Raw genomic sequence first — 12095 nt, 5'->3', positions numbered from 1 at the left:
GTACAGCAATTAAAAAAGAAAAAAGAAAAAAATCAAATAATTTATTCCTGTGTTCTTTTTGTTTTGTTTTCTCTCTCTCTCTCTCTTCTACACATTAAATAAAAGCTATCAGACATTTTCCATAACCAAATCAAAGGAGGCAGCGAGGATGCTGAGGAAGAAGGGGGGGGGGGCGGGGGTAAAAACAAGTCTGACATGCAGAGAAACAACAGCAAATTGCCTCTTTTCCAATACGGAGAGAATGGCGGAAGATATTGTGAATGGTCCATTAGATGGCACCAGTGAGGACATAGGACTTCCAATAAGGTGGGTGGTTCATCATTTTTTTCCTCAAACGACAAAGACGACAAAGCCCTTCAGTCAGATGCGCTCAGGCTCTAATGCCCTTTAAAAAAAAAGACGACGGCACTGCCTGGTTCACAGCATTATGACAAAAATGTCAGGGAATAGTCGCGCACACAAACGGATTCCAGCTTTTCATCCATTGACGTACAGGAGACGGGTTCAAATAGCCCAGTCGCCGTGGCAACACATCCAGAAGGGCAGAAGTAAACATCCAGTCTGAGAAAAAAAAAACTAAGCTTGGAAAAAAAAAGTCAACACTGTCCCGCATAGTCACACACACAAAACAACCGCACAGAGGATCAATTGCGTCCGAAAAAAAACGGCATTAAGACCCCCCACCCCTATTGTTCTGACGTCAAATGTGACTTGGCAGCATATTGGCGTGACAAAAGCACGCAGGCAGGAGACTATGCATAAGATGAATTACAAGTTTCCAACATCGACAGAAGGTAAAGAGTCAAACAGTTAAGAACAAATGTGTAATTCAGAAGATTCGGCGTTGTGTCAAGAGACAAAAATGTTGCACTGTAGCCAGAGTGATGTCTGTGAATGGCCTAAAAAAAACAAAAAACAATTGAGAAAGTCGCATAGTTATATTAACAGAATTTCCAATTTTACTTACGCTCTAGAACTTTTTAACTCTTGGCATTACACATTTTAGATGAAAACTGCATTCCAATGGAAAATAACAGTGTAAAGCAGTTGTAAAATTATGAAGTTGTAGCGTTTGTCGTGCAATAACAACACCAACAACAAAAAACTACAAAAACGCATCATTTTAACGTGCTCGTTTTCTGTAACGTCCCACCTTCATTTTCATGAAATTTCAATTCGTTTCCTCCGAACATCGTGACATTTGACATAAAATTAGGACTGACTGAACAAAGAAATGTGAAAATGTTGAATCGTTGGAACAGAATCATTACGAGAAATAATTTAGCAGAAGGAACAATGTGTTTAAAAGGCCAAATTGAAAAGGAGTTCGGGGGTGGGGGAGTGACGATAAAGTCGTAATGTTTCAAGACTGCTGCATTTTTTTCCTGGTGAAAGGATTGCAATAATAATGTAACGCAGACAATTTATTCTAGCTGCAGCTGTTGTGGAAGCGCTCCATAAAGCTGTATTGTATTGTGAATTATTTTGACGTTTGTCATTTGAATTTCAAAACTGCACCAAATTGTGCAAAAGTCATTCTTTTCCAAAGTTGCACCATTATGAGTAGACAATTCTAAAGTCTACAAAATGTTATGAGTACGTTTTATAATTTGAGGAAACCAGACCGCTTCCTCCCGACAGATATTGCAGCTTTTCTCAAAAATGATAATCATTTTTAAATTGCACCAAATGTTTGAAAAAGTGCATGGTTCCAAAAAAAGTATAGAATACATTTGTAATATAATTTGTAAATGTCATGCTCTTTCTTTTAATTATTTATTTTTGTAATTATGACTTCACTTTTTTTGCAGTGCAGCCCTAAATTGCGATTTTAAACAAATGATTAATGAAAACGAAATAAATGTGTCCACCCAGTGAGCGGAAACAACGAAAATAATTCTCTGTGTGTGTCTGTGTGTGTGGGTGGGGGGGGGGGGGGGTTGAGGTCAACAACGAAATGAATCCAGTGAGAAGTCAAAATTGGACACATACACACTCTTTTTGATGAAGTGCATCTGACATTTGTTCTTTTTCAAAGAAAACCACAAAACAAAACAACGAACGACGCCTGCTATAAGTGTGTGGTTTCCAATTTTTTGGGGGGATAAACTTACGGAAAACACCGCGAACAAGCTTGTTGACGGCAAGACCGTCGCCAGGCCAAAAGCGAAACCATCACGTTAACCCCGCCAAGAACGTTATGTGATATGTAATTCTTAATACTGACTAAAATGACTCTCTGAACCTTTTAAGCAGCGCTCGGGACATGCATTGCATATTTGGATACAAATGGAGGAATTTTCTAAAGACATTTTCCTTTCATTTTCTGTAATTTCTCAGCTAATAATGCATACATTTTGATGACAAATCAGCGTATGTCAATGGCTATACCTTTTCATTCAATGTTTACTCTACATTTCCTTGGCAGAAATTAACAAACTATTGCATGCCTTTCTTGTTGGCCTTATCTCTTGGGGGTTATGAAGGAGCTGGCAGTGCATTTGAACGTTGGTGAGGCAGCGGGTATTTTGTCAGAAAATCCGCAAAAAAAAGGTTTTCCTTATTTGGGCTTCACTGGATTTTTACGAACAAGGACAATTAAAAAAATAAGGGGCGCTCTCACACACAAACACACGCACGCAAGTCAATCTTGCGCGCACGCACGCACACACACAGGTATGCAGTCATGACTCCTCCAAGGATTTTAAAAAAGAAACAAAAATAAACTCCAACATTAAGTTTGGGGGTCTTTTAGGCCCCTTGCTTACTTGTTTTTCATCCGTCCACGTGCCCTTGCCCAAAGTCTGAAGGTCAAAAATTGTCATCAAGGTCAGAGACCCGCCACCCCCTCCCCACACTACTCCATCTTTTTTCATGACAGGAGAAAGAGAGGCCTTCATGGAAACATCTGGAGGGCAAGAAAACGCACATGTGTTTGTGTGTGTGTGGATGCACATATACGTGCATATTGTTGGTTGTATGCGTGTGTGTCTGTATGTCAAATGTGAAATGAGGCAGGCATGCTCGATGGCTTGCCCCCCCCCTCTTCCTCCCTCCCCAGTTCCGTTCTCCAGCTCAGACCCCCTCAGCGTAGCCACAGTTTGAGCCTCAGCGCGTCCACACCGTTCAGGTAGTACCTGAAGAGCCGCTTGTCCCGCACAAAGCCTAAATTCTCATACAGCTTCAATGCCGACTTGTTGGTGATCTCTGTCTCCAAGACCACCTGGAGAGGGAGAAACCGGGGGGAAGTTAAAAAAAAAAGAACATTTTGCAAGTAGAAGAACAAATGAATGGGGTTGATTTTTTTGGAGAGCGTGCTTACCTCGTCGCAGTCACCCTCCACCATGGCGTAGATGGCCTTCTTCACCAGATTAGTACCTGACAACACAAAATGGACTTACTGGTTTATGTTCATGCCACGCTTGTTTGGTAGACTTTTGTGAAATTGTCGCAGTGAATGCTTCAAAGACTGCAGGCCAAACTCTCCATGAAGTAGATAAATTAGCCGTTTTTCATATTAAAAGGTCACTGGAGTGCACTTCTATAGCACTGTTATCAATACCACATGGAATCCACCAACATTTTGACTTGTACCAGCTTTCTCGTCGCCATAGGCCAGGGGTGCCAAATTCATTCTTGTCGCGGGTTACTTTGGAGTTACGTCATCCCTCAGGGGACCATTACGACAGTGAAACTGAATACATGTTTAATTGTCACATTGTATTATGACTTGCAGCACAGGTAGCGTGTTAACACCAAAGTACATATTTAAATTAGTAACAGGACCTGATCGTGATCCAAGGATTCCCTGTATGTATTAGTCAGCGAAACAAAGAACGACTCTTTTCCTCACCGATGCTTTTCCTTCTGTGTTTTGAGTCGACGGCCAGCATAGCGATATAGCCACGATGGAACATCTTCTTGTGCATGTCCAGCTTACACACGATGGCACCGACGCACTCCTGCTCCACCATGGCCTTCCAAAACACAATCACAGAGTCAACCCACTAGAGAAGAAGAAAGTGGGTGTGGCACGAAGCCAGGATCAAATCAGGTTAAATGTTGTCTTTTAGATCAAATAGAACAAGAACAAGCACAATAAGAACCATTGACAGTTCGTTTGAAGTACCTGTGGCATTACTTAATTTGTGTCCTCCAAAACTGTTACGTCTACTATAGATTACGGCGGCAGTAGTCAGTGAGCTTGTGTTTGTTAACCAAAACACAGTTTTTGTATACCCATGGTTGAAATGGAAGCAGGAAAAGCTACCTCGCGCTCTCTCGCCTACAGAGTGACGCATTCATGAACTGGGAAATCGGAACACTCACAGTAACAGAGCATGACATATTTGCCACAAGCCCTCAATGGCAACATAGAACAATAAAACACATACGCCAGTTTGTTAAAATATACTAATTCATAGTGCTAAGAAATATGTTCCTCCTAATCGTTCAGGATTTTTTTTTGTGTAATTTTGATTACCCGGATCAATTTACGACCTTTAAATTATAGATACTCGTGAAGGAAAAAAAAAATGTTTTGGATGACAGTTAAATAAAAACAAAACCAAATAAAAAAATCAATACAAGTGTTTATTTTTGTTTTCTTTAGCACAATGCATTTTGAATTGTATTCAAGCTGTAGGGGAATAATGATTAGTATGAGAGGAGCTGCCTGCTGGTATGATCTGACGCAATTTAAATCTGATCCGACGAGTCGACTAATCGCAATTACTTTTGGTGCTTAGTCGACAAGCAAAATAATCGTTTGTGGCACCTCTCACGGACTGAGGTTCACTCCCGGCATTGTATTGACTATTTAAATAAGTACATTACAACACAAAACACCACATAGATGAAGTCAGATGATTCAAAGGGTTAAACTAGGTTCAATACACATTTAGTACAAGGTACTTTATAAGCATCTCATGCAACTGACGCTCCAATTTAGAAAAACTTATATATAGGTCCCCTGTGAACCACCGAGAATATTTTCTATAAAGTGCAGCTGTTTTAATAGGCACTTCACGGAACTCAAGCATAATATGAGATGTGGTGGGGGCTGGGGGTTTGACACTTACCAGGAAGCAGAGCTGCGGCCAGTTGTGGATGAAGTACCTGTACGTGTAAATGGAGTAAGGCTCAGACAAGTCCTTGGTGATGAGTCTCATGATGGATGGCATCTGCAGCTCGGACTCGTAGCGTACATAACAAATGTGGCCGTCCTCCTGCGGCGAGGCGCCCAATTCCAGCCGGGCCAGCTCGCCCGAGGGCGGTTGGGGCTGCGGCTGCTGCAGCAGCTCCATGCTCCCAGAGCTCTCGGAAGCGAGCGGCGCTGCCCGAGTTCTTGTTCGGGCCGGCATCCCGTTCATGCTATTGTTAACCAGAGGAGAGTGTCGGCCGTTTTTGGAGCGGGGGCCTTCGCGTTGGCAGTGTTCCATGTCGTTCGGTGCGGCCGTGGTCTCGTCGTCGTCGCCGCTGTCACAGTCGTCCGCTGGCGGTCTCGGATTGTCAAGGTGTCCCCCTGGTTCCTCCACAGGACTACCGGCCAAGCCGTTGAGCTGCTGCTGCTCCACGTCTGGCATTTTGAGGTGCAACGCCGGCGGGCTAGCTCTCGCTAGCATGTTTTTCTGCTTCTTCCTGACCGACTGCTTGACTTCGGCGAGCTGCTTCCCCAACCCGGGGTACTCACCGGGTCGACGCGGCCCTCTGTCCTCGCCCCCAGCCCCGGGGAAAGGCGGACTTTCAGTCGGGGATTCGGCCGGTGCGCTACTAGGCCCAGGCGGCACTGTGGCCATCCCACCGCATCAAGGTGGCGATTCGCGGTTGGGAAACGTCGGACACAAGCTCATTCACGACGCCCAGCGGGAATACGACAGCGCCGCGGGTGTGACTCCACCGAATGCAGCGTAAATCCGCTGATTATTGAGGCGAAAAGGGCTCGCGAAGCGGCGACGTTCTTCGCTTGCTTTCTCCTCGAGCTCTCCCTGCTGCCGCAAAGTGCTGTCGCAGCAAAGGCCATTGCAACACTGCCGCACGGTGATGTTTTACGACAGTGCCGTAAAACCCCTTAGACAGTTACTTTGCCCCACAACATATATTTTAAAACCGTGTTTTAATTATTATTTATTATTTGTAAACGACTAATACGGAGCTAGTGAATATACCCGAGTTAACACACACACACGTTCCACCACACTGTAAATAAACATGATTTGTACATTTTGCGGCTAAAACAATAACTAATTTTGGGGGAAAATGAATATAAATGGGGAACATTTATGGTCTCAATTAATTTACCAATAATTGTGCGATTCAAATGATATAAAATTATCAAGCACTTTGTGGAGATGGACAACCAAAGTGTTGTAATTTTCTTAACTTCCATTAGATGGTGCCAGATCATGTTTTATCGCCCCATTCTTTGTTTCACGACTTCTGTACCACAATTCCACAAAAGGATTGTTTGGACTTTTTTTAAGCCGAAACTTCAAAGAAGTGGCACGAGAACCTTCCAAATGTGGATTATGGTCCGTCATTTCTTGGCTATAAATCGCCACTTTTTTTTCTCCTGTTACCAATAATATGTTTGGGAAATAGTATAAATAATAATGTATACGACCCAAAGTGACAGTGAGCAGTACAGAAGATGAAAAATCATATCAATTTAAATATATGGAAAAGAGAAAATAATTCGTATTTAAATACATAACCTTTCCCCATTGTGGGACTAATGCCCACTGTGTTCTATTGATAAGTCCTTCAATATAAAATTGATTGCATTTTTTTTTTCAAATATGGTGTTCAAGTTCATTGACAGAAAAGATAAAGAGATGTAGATAAATATTTTTCTTGAACACACTCGAAAGAGGCATATAGAGCTTGATTTGTGCAGTGCTGAGCATGCCTTTGAAAGCGCTCTCTAAGCCTCGAGGTGCTGACAACTGGTGAAGCTCCGCAATGAGACATGTGCAATCAGTTCCCCCTCTTCAAATCTCCTTTCGGGGCCTATCTACTTGAACAGGCTTCTCTTAATGACTTCTTCATCACTTCTCGCCAGCTTTTTCCAGGGACTCTCACAAACACTTGGCTGCGTATAAATACGTTCACTCTTCTATTCTGTCCCCGTTGTAGCTTTTTTTTTCCCCCCCTGCAACCCTGCTTTCCAAATATCTCCGGGGTGTCAGTTGCGTCATGTGACTGGTGTGCTGGTGATTACAGTGCTCGCTTGGCACTCAAGTGATGCCATGAGCCAAAAATACCTTAAAAAAACAAGTTGTGTAGGTCAAAACGTACCCAAATATCTGTCCCCCCCCCCCCTTCTCTCCACACTCTATCCCAGTGTCCTTCTCCTTGTCTCTTTCTGTCCAGCCTTGGCGTCTGGTTCACGAGAGTTGCATTTAATTAGTTTCTGTTGGCTTAATTAGGGACTGAGTGAGGGGGCGGGACTAGAACAAAAAGCGGGTTAGGTTGCATGGATGGAAGGATGCAGTTGCACTGTGGTGGTTGCCAGACGGCGCCCAAAACTGAGTGAATTGGACGAGGCGACACCGTCTTGATTTTGCATGCCGGGGCAAACCGGGCATTGGCCCTCCAGATCCAACCTATGGCACTGTGGTAAAGAACTAAAATCTGTGTTTTGTCTTGTATGAAAATTAAAACTGGAGAGGAAAAACTACCCCCGTGCATTTTTGCCGAACCTCACTGTCCTCTCTCAGCTGTGTGAGATGACAGAACCCATCCAAAGTTGCCAAGGATACAGCATTGTGAGCCTGTTGTATCGTTTGTTGTTTTCTTGTGATCGACTGAAGTGCTGATCTGTATGAGTTTTTTTTCTTCTCTCTTCATTTGCCTTTGACCCCATGTGGGACAATAGAGGACATAAAAAAAAAGCCATCCAAGCAGGTGAAGTGTATTGCCTTGGCTAGAGCATGGGGATGACATCACAGGGATCAGTGGTTGGGCGAGAGGGATGACGAGTCTGGATTTGACCTTTTCTGTGAAGAGAACGATGCCATCTCTGGCATGGCTGCAAAGCCCACTGAGTGAGCGACGGAGTCCTGGGGCTCTTTAGACATGGCACCACCGCAGCGGGGGGGGGGAGCCCAGACAATCACCCAGCTTCAGATCCAAAATGGAGGGGCGAAGGACAGAAGGGCTTAAGGTGAAGGACGGAGAAGACTGAGAGCTCAGGGGTCCAGGTGGGAACGGGAAGCTGTGAGGAGGGGAAGAAAGGAACCGGAGGAGAAGAGGAAGAAAGGGGGAACCACCGAGAGATGGCATGCATTCTCCCTCATATCCCTCCTCCTCTGTTATGGCGTTTTATCGCCATCACGGATCATGCCGTATGAACAGCGATCCAAGTCAGCCATCTGCTGAGGCTTGATAAGCCTGGGAGAGGCAACCATTGAGCTGTCACTCACTGAAAGAGAGACAGAGGAAAGGAGGGAGAAAACGGGAGAGGAAGGGAAGGCAAAAAGATCGGCGAGGCATCTGTCTAGTGCGGGAAAAGACTTAACGTCAACGAGACGTCCGGCCTCCCAGTAATCCCACTTCTCTAATGAGAAGTTGTTCAGTGGCCGATTGAGGCTTTTTGTCGCGTTCCTTTTGCTTATCGTGCCATGCAGATGTTTTCCTTAAATGTCATCAGGAGCATTCAGTGTGATTAAGCCATTTACAAAACACTGGACATGAAGGAACACTTTTTAAACGAGGTGGTAGTCCCTGGATGGGGTGTTGCATTATCATTGTGGATGAGACACCCCGGGATCCCCAAATTGAGAATTTCTTCTCAATTAAGATGGCATGCAGTTGGTCAAGTTACATCCCACTAAAACATGTATGGTGCTAAAACCACTTAGCACATAACTATGTGGTTAGCGTCTGCAGCAGAGTTCAATTCAAGTGTAAAAGGAAGTGAAGCACTGTATTGCAGAGCTGCCAATTGCAGGGACCCACAGACCCACAATACAGTCATAAGACAATATTTTAAAACCCATGCATGGCATGCATTTTTATGCCATACTACAATATGGAACTGAAGAAATGGCTTTCATAGAAAAAAATGGAGGTGATGGCTCAGATTGATGATCATTTGGAGGATTCACCACTTGAGGTCTTGTTTTTTTTCTCACTTTCTCATCCTCATGCATTTCCAATCAGAATGTCCTTATTTTTAGTCTTAAAAGCAACATTTGCACACCCTTCAGGAGGTAATACTGTGGCAATAGTGCAGGGGCATGAATTGAGGCCGGGAGGGGGGTCAGGCCTGGGAGTGAGGGGGGGTTAGCAGGGGATTAGCTGAGGCCAGTTGGATCATTTTACAGCCGCAGGACCCCCTCTCACCCGCGGCAGTCTCCCGGACAATGAGGATTAAACTCCTCTTGTTCCTCAACTTGGAAAAAACGGCAGGGCAACAAAGGCGCTATTCCTCCTGGGTGCCTGGCTGGTAGCTGGGTAGCTGAGTCGAAGAGGGAGGCGAAGGGAGGGAGGCGAGGAGAAGGTAGGGGGTCCATCATAAAATTAATCCCTTCACAGTTTGCTCTGGTGCAAAGTGAGATATGAGGCAGACATGCCTAATGAAACTGTGCAGTCATCGAAGGGCAGAGCGATAAAAGCACGCATCAAACTCGTCATTAGCGCCGCTGCTAAAAGCTCGTCGAGAGGTTGGCGCTCTCCCTGGGTGACTGGCACCACATTAATCACTCTGTGCAAAAAGATACTCCACCTACCATGCATTTTCTCTTGTTTAAAAACATCCTGCACCAACTGACTATTTCTTAATCAACTTCGATTAAAAGACATTTCGAATCACACCAAAATGCCCCTTCTGGGCTGGACGACAAATAGCACTTGACAATTCGGAGGAGGAAATAAACAGTTATTTTAGTTTAAGCCATGCAGCACACGGGAAAGTGAATGGAGAGGTGGGGTCCTTCATATTAAAAACGGTTTTTTTTTGTTGTTGTTATTTTTACAAAAAAAAACCCCAAAACAAAACGAAAAGAAAAGCTTCTTCGCGCTGTCAAAGCCAATCAAGGTCTGTGCTGGCAGCGCCGCCTGTCTCCCAGGCAGCCTGCCACAAAGGAAGCCCGACACACCTCTCACTTCCAATCTATGCACTCCACCGCGGGCCTCCGATTCAAACTCCCATTATATTGTCACCATTCGGATCGTCCAGTAAAAAGCCGCGATCAGTTTTATTGACAAAAGCATCCGATGGTTATTCATTCATTGGGCCGGGAGATTTCTCGACTCCAAGCCAAATATAAACATGGCGATTACAACAGCAACAATCGTCTTGTGCGCTAATAAACGTGAGCGACAAGACTTGATCCTTGCAAATCTCAAATACAAAAAAAAAAAAAATCTTGAATAGACAACCCCCCCCCATTCCAAATCGCATTGTCGCGCAAATCCCGTGATAAAAGGCCTAAGAGTAACTCTGCGTTTAGACTCTTGAAGACTTTGGTTAAGCCAGTGCCTCTGCTACTTTTCAGCCCCGGCATAAATCTGTCTCTCAATGGCGATTGGCTCAAAGCAAGGGGGCCATCTTTTTCTCAAGAACCCCCCCCCCCCCCATCCCGCCGCCGACGCCACTTGCATAGAGTGTAGCCGTCACCAGACAATGGCTGGTAACTGGCAATTAAACAGCATTTTCCGAGGAATCCGTGGCACTGGTCTAATGGCATTACCATTGGATGATTCAATCCCTGAATAGTCAACAGGATTTTGCTTCTCCGCAGGAAAATACTGCTTCATCGAATTACCCGTATTACATCGATTTAGCCAAAGATTATGATTCAGGGTTCAGCGATGACGGCGTCCCTAAAATGTTGATCGGCCACAAGAGAGGAAATTTAAAAGTGAGATGAATTAAGCGTTGGTTGCTGCTCCATCATAAAACGCTAACTCCTCATAGCACAACAGATTCAGTAATAATATCCATGTAAGTGAAGAAGGTCAACTCTCAAATAAACTTGAAACTGTCTACTTACTGTAACTATTCATTGGGCTAGCGACAGCAGCAATAAGGATGAGCTGCGTACACCCCTGCTTGCAAGATAAAAACAATCATGTCGGGAGTTTTTATTCACGAGGAATTATTATAAGACGTGAGAAAAAGTGAAGCGCTAAGAAGACTTTCCAGATGCACTGTGCTGTACGTCAATATTGGTAACGATCGCGAAACATGGCAAGAATGGTATTTGACCCGCCGCTGTTTAGCATCGATTTGTTTGAAAACCGACAGGTCTCCTGTCAGATGTCAAGCAGCACATTTGTGGCCTTCAACCTCCTCATGGGCCGAGTCGGGAGAGGCAGGAAGAGGGGCCAAGTCCATTATCTCACAATGACGAGGCTAATTACTGGGCCAGGCAAGCCTCAAATCACACGGCGGCAGACCGCCTCGTCTTGTGTCCCCCCGCTCACCCGACGTCTTAATTGCTCTTTTATTCTCGCCGTGTGTTTTGCTACTGTGCTGACGCTCCGCAGCCATTTTGCCACATGAAAGCGAGATGCTAATTGCCTGCAATGGAAATATTGGTGGCTGTGATTAGCAAGCGTTTTGGTGTGAGGGAGCACTGAGCCTGCACTCCCAATGTTAAAAAAAACCACACACACACAAAGCCGTTTGTTATTGGTTTGTCTTCGTCCACGTTTTGGGTGGTAAGGTTGAAAGTGTCGGTGCGGCTATTGTGCGCGGCGATTGTCAGACAGCAATGCTGGCAAATTGTTGACAGATAATCAGCAAAATTACAGGGAAATTAGCTCAGCCAGTGAATTGTTATCATTAGCATTCATGACCACAAAACCTCATTTTGTCAGAATATCGCACAAACATGACGGCTTTTATACGGTGCTCAATTTGGACAACTGTCAAGTTGGTGAAGTAAGAATCCAAGGTGGTGAAACAACTAAACTTAATTGGAAGGGGATTTACCCTGGTTTGGATTAGCTGGTTCCGCACCTGGGTGGAAAAACCAACAAGTGTACTCAAGTATGAGTTTTGTTGCTTTATAACATGACTGAAGTAAAAGTAGTCCTCCAAATAATTACTTGAGAAAGTAGTCCGTGAAAAAGCAACCTTTATCTTT

The 12095-nt window shown here is 44.5% G+C and overlaps 1 protein-coding gene across 2 annotated transcripts; it reads right to left on the bottom strand.

The window, feature by feature from the left end:
* Positions 1 to 27: 27 nt before the first annotated feature.
* naa30 (N-alpha-acetyltransferase 30, NatC catalytic subunit) lies at positions 28 to 6026 on the bottom strand. 2 transcript variants are annotated; one of them, XM_086099999.1, is made up of 5 exons: positions 5082 to 6026; positions 3854 to 3977; positions 3323 to 3378; positions 3138 to 3223; positions 28 to 899 (listed from the first exon to the last, which is right to left on the bottom strand). In XM_086099999.1, the coding sequence occupies exons 1-5, from the start codon at positions 5796 to 5798 to the stop codon at positions 830 to 832; spliced, it is 1053 nt and encodes a 350-aa protein (XP_085956125.1). In that variant the 5' UTR covers positions 5799 to 6026; the 3' UTR covers positions 28 to 829. The 2 variants fall into 2 exon arrangements, with proteins under 2 accessions (XP_085956125.1, XP_085956126.1); XM_086100000.1 differs by lacking the exon at positions 28 to 899 and having other exon boundaries at positions 1981 to 3223; positions 5082 to 6025.
* Positions 6027 to 12095: the final 6069 nt, after the last annotated feature.

Source organism: Hippocampus guttulatus, chromosome 20 (genome assembly GCF_054856545.1).
Source record: "Hippocampus guttulatus isolate MCC_2025c chromosome 20, RoL_Hgut_1.0, whole genome shotgun sequence".
Classification (NCBI taxonomy): domain Eukaryota; kingdom Metazoa; phylum Chordata; class Actinopteri; order Syngnathiformes; family Syngnathidae; genus Hippocampus; species Hippocampus guttulatus.
This window is presented reverse-complemented; position numbering and strand designations above follow the sequence as displayed.

What these genes read in the sequence shown, in the direction of transcription:
- naa30 (XM_086099999.1), bottom strand. Translation starts at nt 5,798, where the DNA reads ATGGCCACAGTGCCGCCTGGGCCTAGTAGCGCACCGGCCGAATCCCCG. An exon ending in GGCCGCAGCTCTGCTTCCTG is followed by an intron (nt 3,978 to 5,081) that starts GTAAGTGTCAAA and finishes GTGTTTTGGAAG; the next exon opens with GCCATGGTGGAGCAGGAGTG. An exon ending in CGGGACAAGCGGCTCTTCAG is followed by an intron (nt 900 to 3,137) that starts GTACTACCTGAA and finishes TGTTTTTTTTAG; the next exon opens with GCCATTCACAGACATCACTC.